Raw genomic sequence first — 6300 nt, forward strand, 5'->3', positions numbered from 1 at the left:
TTCACACAAGAGGTGAAGGAATTGCCCAAGTCCAATGTGGAAGGCAATGGTCCCTGTGGTATTTCTGCTCCACCATACTGAGCCTACCAAATAGTCTCTTTAGTTTATATTCCAGAGGCTCGCAAAAGAAGGAGAATGACTTGTTTCTTAGAATAATGGTGGGGAAAGAAGTGCCCATGAGAGGTTCTTTTTATTGACTTGGGGTAAATGAGAAGAGAGGCCTCAGATTGGTTATTAGATAAAATGTGGTTGTGCCAAGGAGACTCCCATTCACGCAGTAGTCCTGTGTTCCCTGAGAGCAAAGGTGCAGAGGTGCAGCCTGAAATCCTATGGGATTTCTCAGTGTGTCTCCAGAACCATTTGCATTAGCATTCTTTGGGATCCTGATTAAAAGGACAGGCTTGGGACCTACTAGCACCTCAGTGTCACTAGATAGGCTAGCTCCCTGAAGGTGAGGCCCAGGAATGTGAATTTTCAAACCAGACTGCCTTCTCAAACACACACAAACATAACTAACACTGACTTAAAAGTTTACAAGGCCCATCACTGGGCTGACTCCACTATAATCACCAATCGTAGGTTCCCATTTTGGGATAAAGTCTGGGAAACTGAATCTTTTTTTTAAATTTTTTTTTTCAACGTTTATTTATTTTTGGGACAGAGAGAGACAGGGCATGAACGGGGGAGGGGCAGAGAGAGAGGGAGACACAGAATCGGAAACAGGCTCCAGGCTCCGAGCCATCAGCCCAGACGCGGGGATCGAACTCCCGGACCGCGAGATCGTGACCTGGCTGAAGTCGGACGCTTAACTGACTGCGCCACCCAGGCGCCCCTGGGAAACTGAATCTTGTACATGTTTCTTTTTTTAAAATTTTTTTTTAACGTTTATTTATTTTTGAGACACAGAGAGACAGAGCATGAATGGGGGAGGGTCAGAGAGAGGGAGACACAGAATTGAAACAGGCTCCAGGCTCTGAGCTGTCAGCACAGAGCCCGACGCAGGGCTCGAACCCACAGACTGCGAGATCATGACCTGAGCCGAAGTCGGCTGCTTAACCGACTGAGCCACCCAGGCTCCCCTCTTGTACATGTTTCAATGCCCTTCCCCAGTTCATACTGATGATCAGTTTTGAGAACCACTGCTTCAGATGATAACTAATTCATTGCAGAATGCATTTGCTGGCCAGGCTTCATTTCATATAGCAACGTAGCCAGAGCAACATAGGAAATGACCATGGAAAAATAGATAAAAGGACCCTGCAGATACAGAAGGGAAGTCCAAGGCCATTCTGATCTTGGAAGAATTTGGGTATAAAAAGAAACTGAATTGGTCAGAACTGCACAAACAGTGCCAGGCCTGGGAAAAAACCGAGAAGAGAATAAAATCTGTCCTTAAGTCCCTCCCAATTTCCCTTCCCTTTGACTCTTAGGAGACCCCCAGGAGGCCAAGCTCACCCCTACCAGGCTAGACTACCTGATAACATAAATTATATTAAAGTGTTAATGACAATTTGAATCTGCCTGCCAGGGGCACAGACTTTTTAATTTCCATTTTAATAAGGGTCACCACCAGAGGCCTGCATGCAAAAAAAAAATCATCTCTGGGTGCAATTTCAGATACAAAAAAAAAAAAGTGAGTGTGGGTAGGAGGAAGTAGGAGGGATAGGGACAGGAGGGAAGGAAGTTTGTATGTATCCAGAACATACAAGGAGACAAGTGCCTCCTCTGTGTATGTTAAGACCACTCCCAAATATTTACTGAGCACCTGCTACATCTAATTCTCAGGATAGCGATCCTGGTCCTGTTGGCTTTGGGGTAATGCCAAAAAACCAAGGAAAATGTTTTGTATTCCTGATGAGAGGAGAAAATGTTACACTAGACAATAACTAGTTTTCAGTGACCCTACTTTGTGCTGTGTGACACCTATGAAGCTTTTGGTATTTTTAAATATACTCCTTTCATTTTTAGATTAGCCAGATGGCATTCCAATTGTCACTCAGGGCCTTATAAAATAAATCACTGTCACCTCTCTGAAAACAACAACAGGATCTTATGCAATCAGAACTCCTTGAGGAGTCTCCAAAGAAAAAGTACCAGACTTTTCCCACAGCTAAGTGTAAAACCTTTTTTAAAAAAATGTCCATGTGAAATCTGGAACTGAGTATCTCATTTTGAAGCCCCTATGTCTGAGGCTGACTCTAAGGATTCAGCCACACAGGGCTCCCAAGAATCAGGCACAGAAAGCACTTGGTGCCTATAAGCACAGCAAAGGGAGGAGAGCACCACCTGTGAACCTGAACCAGGAAGTCACGGCCTATCTTTGGCGTGCATACCTCAGCACACGTTCCCTCCTCCTCTCTGGGGCTTTTAGAAAACCAAAGTTGCAGCAATCTCATTAACAGATGCTGGCCCCAGTGAGTATTTTATATGGCATCTTGTAAAGTCAATCCTGGATTGTTGTTTTTTTAAGTAACTCCAGTTAAGTGAGCCCAAAGCTTGACAATAAGAGAGCAGCATATCCAAACGCAGAAACAAAAGATGTGGGAAACCATGGGACCTGGGAAGTCCTGTAGAATCTTACCCTTCCATCACCAAGTCATTATGACTGTGGTAAAACTTGACACTCATGTATCTATTCCCACATTTATTTGCCTTTTAGGAAATTTTAGCAAACAGTTCCAGAGTTACTGGGCTTTTCTATATCAAACCTGCAGCATTTTTGAAACATAGGTGAGTATACAGCCTTATACATCCCTTTTTCCTGAACAGCTGCTGAGTGACTTTACCAAAAGGTCCCAGAAGTAAACATCATGAGTTAGCCTAGAAAGACTGCTAAATGCAGTGTAGATACTTCATATACATGTATATATGTAAATGTTATGCAAATTACATATAATATTAGTATAACATACTACCTACTAATTTGTAACATATATGTATAGTATAATATTAGGAAAACATCCCATTAGGAAGGGATAACAAGAATTAAAACCATGAACTATAATAAAAAATACTATGACTGCTGGCCTTGAGTAAAATACTATACTCCTTCATTCCATGTTTAAATTATGTTAGTTGCCCCGATCAGCAGCTTTAGCCATAGGACAAGATGGTTTATTCCTCCTATAGCCACATCTTTGAGGTCAGAAGACAAAAAATGACAAAGGGCACGCAGAAAAGTTCACTGTGTCTTAAAAATCTGTAGACAAGAGAGGGTAAGAATAAGTTTAACCTGTTTACCACATGCTAGAATTCAACTCAAGTCATTTCACATCTATCTTCTATTTGTTGTAAATGTATACAGCATGCTCCGTGAAAACTGACACCAATGTTGGCAAAATAAAACAAAGCTTCCTTTTGACATGTCAAATACATTTTTTTTTTAATTTGTGCTCCAAGAATACATATCTTAGAGCACTGAGCTCCTGCAAGCAATTAGCTTGTTATGATATCTCCCCCCATAGCTGCTAAAAGGCTGATTTCAACCTGTAAAGATTTCTGGGCCCCATCATCAGTCAGCACCTCTCCCGGTCTTCAGAGCCCAGATTACAAGAGACAATGCATCTAATACGAAAAGCGGCGGGGGACGGTGGAAGATACCTTCACGATAGTTGCTTCCAGAGAAAGGCATGCAAGTGTTATTTTAACAGCAAGAATCACTTACTCTGTTACAGCGGTGCTGCTGAAGGAATTATCCTGAAGGCTGAAACAGAAACAAGAAAACATCAGCCAAGTCCGGCCGGGGAGCCGTCTCCCTGATTGCTCTCCGGGAGTTAGAGCACACACACAAACATGGCATTGCAAGGCAAGTCTCAGGGCTCGCCCGGCACGCTCGCTCTACCTTGGGCTGCTGTCTGCACATGCTCGTAACGACACCCCCAGCTGGGGCCCAGCCGCACCGGCGAACCACAAAGCCCAGCAGCCCGCGAGGCTGTGGGGACAGAGCTGGGCGGGGCGCGGTGGCGGAGCTGGCCCTGGGCCCCGGGCCCCCCAGGATCCGCGCAAAGAGTGCCTGGAGAGTTATCGGACCTCAACCTCGCCGGCCCCGCACCTCGTTTAGTCCAGGCCTCTGGGTGCCAGCCACCCCGGGGCTGGCAGTGGAAAAGCCCAGCCGTTTCTGCCTAGGTGCTGAAATCGCTGGGGGACTTGCTTTCTTCCAGACGTCTCCTGCCAATTTTACAGAGCTACCCCCTCTAGGGATGGAGGCTCGCAGAAATTCATCCGTCAGGAGGGAACGACGATGGAGAAGAGGACATAGCTGTTGTTTTTGCTGTGTGTGTGTGTGTGTGTGTGTGTGTGTGTGTGTGTGTGTGTGTGTGTTGCTTTTTATTGCCCTGCATTTGAAGGAGGGCTCACTGCATCACACCCGCTTGGTCTGCACTGTCATTTCAGTCTCAGAGAGGAAGCGCCCAGCTTCTTGAGGACAGGGCTATGAATGAACCCACGCAGGGCCAGTGGAGAATTTATTCCAGGCGGTACTGGGGACTGGAGGGCCGTGCAAGGGGTGGGATGTGCTGTGCCCAGAGTAGCCCGTCTGAGTGCCACTCCCAAGCACCCTTACAAAGGGCGAGAGATGGAATCCACAAATGCCATCCATTTTTAAATAAAGGCAGCCCTGTTGGGGGAAGGGAAGGCTGTCAGGCCTCCATTTGCTTCATTCCCCTGGGAATATTTGTCCTGCCCTCTTTCCATTGTTCTTTTCTCCTGCCAACTTGACCTTGATATGAAATGAACAGTCATCTGTGAAAGATTCTTATTTTGATTTTTGAATTAAGTAAATTCCCCAGCCACCCCCCCCCCCTTTAACCTCTCCACTCGCAGAAGCAGCTGAGATGGTATGTTTTAAATATGGTATTTATGGTATGTTCAAACTATATCAGGCGATGAGTTAATTTATAACACAACAAAAACCTCAAATTTTTACTTTTGGTTAATTAGAAAAATTACCCAAAATTTGGTAATAAGGGGGAAGAGCATTACCTTTCAGTATCACACTGAGACTTTGTTTTACAGGTCCACCCAAGGACTACTTAATTCTCTAGGAAAATGTACTTGTGTGTGCCGTTGCTGTTCACTATTGGTTAGACCTCAGATGCTGGAGTTTCCTGTTAAGTTGTACATTTTGTCCAATCTGTCCAGAGGAAAAGATAACCTAAATGTTTATGGTATTATTGCATTGTGCAACTTTAACCACTTTTGTATCTCACCTAACAATCATATAGAATATTCTTCTACATGCCTGTAAATATTCAAATACTCTTGGTTTCAAAGGCACCACACTCTTACAGGTTCCTTTATTAATAAATTAATAGATTTCTGATGTGTGCCTATGCTTGTATGAGTGTCATGTTTTTAACTTTTATTATACTTTGAAAAATCAAAATTCAGTTTTCCAAGAAAAACAGGTTTCATTAAGGTCCTTTGCAATTTTCTTTTCCTCACTTCAAATATTTGAAAAAGTAGCTGAATAAAAGCCCAATATGGTCTTAGACCTGAATTCTACAGACTATAAGAAGTTTAGAAATATTCATCTCAAACAATATATATATGTTCCTTAATCACCTACTGCCTCATACGAGCTATGTTCAGGAGTGTTAGACATGAACTATTATATATATATATATATATATATATATATATATATATATATATACATATACATATATGTATATATATATACACACATATACATACATATATATATATATATATATATATATATATATATACTCATTATTTAGTTGCCACAAACTGAGATCTATTCTTTCCATTCTATTGAGACCAATGAAGGCAATTCTATATTCCACATTCTTGGCCCTAAAGATTTAAAGGTTGCCAGTGTTCAGAAACCCCTTTTACTCATTGTCTATGGTGCTTATTCTTAACGTTAAAATGCAGAGAAAGATCATACTTTTCTCATTTTAGCATTCCCAGTGATCCATTTGAAATGAGAAAACTCTATGCTTTTCAACTTTGAAACAGGACTTGGACAAGATGAAATAATGTGAGCCTTTTGCAAATAACATAAAATAACAATTGTGTAAAATAAGTTCAAGTATTCAATAATGAATTCAATAATGAATTCAATAATGAATTCAAAAAGAAATCAGAAATCTCATCAGGTCATGAATAAAATGTACCAAAATTATATTTTAGGTGGTACACTTACACAATGAAAACAATTTGTTGATATAGTTGATTATGGTTAAAAAAACAAAAATGTCCCAGGAAAAATAAAATCCTCTTATGTGGACTATATAAGAAAATCAATCACTCATTTTTTTACTTCTGAATCAGTTC

General features: G+C 41.8%; 1 protein-coding gene across 6 annotated transcripts in view; it reads right to left on the minus strand.

Annotated features, from left to right (window-relative positions):
• The window catches only part of FAM13C (family with sequence similarity 13 member C), a 169151-nt gene extending 164712 nt beyond the window's left edge, over positions 1 to 4439 (minus strand). For 4 of the 6 annotated variants that reach the window (XM_045039996.1, XM_045039994.1, XM_011287383.3 and 1 more), the window contains exon 1: positions 3665 to 3835. In XM_045039996.1, coding sequence (XP_044895931.1) covers positions 3665 to 3726 — 62 coding nt within the window. In that variant the 5' untranslated portion in view covers positions 3727 to 3835. The other 2 variants (XM_045039993.1, XM_011287384.4) reach the window with 2 other exon arrangements.
• Positions 4440 to 6300: the final 1861 nt, after the last annotated feature.

The sequence above is a fragment of the Felis catus genome, chromosome D2 (assembly GCF_018350175.1).
Source record: "Felis catus isolate Fca126 chromosome D2, F.catus_Fca126_mat1.0, whole genome shotgun sequence".
NCBI lineage: Eukaryota > Metazoa > Chordata > Mammalia > Carnivora > Felidae > Felis > Felis catus.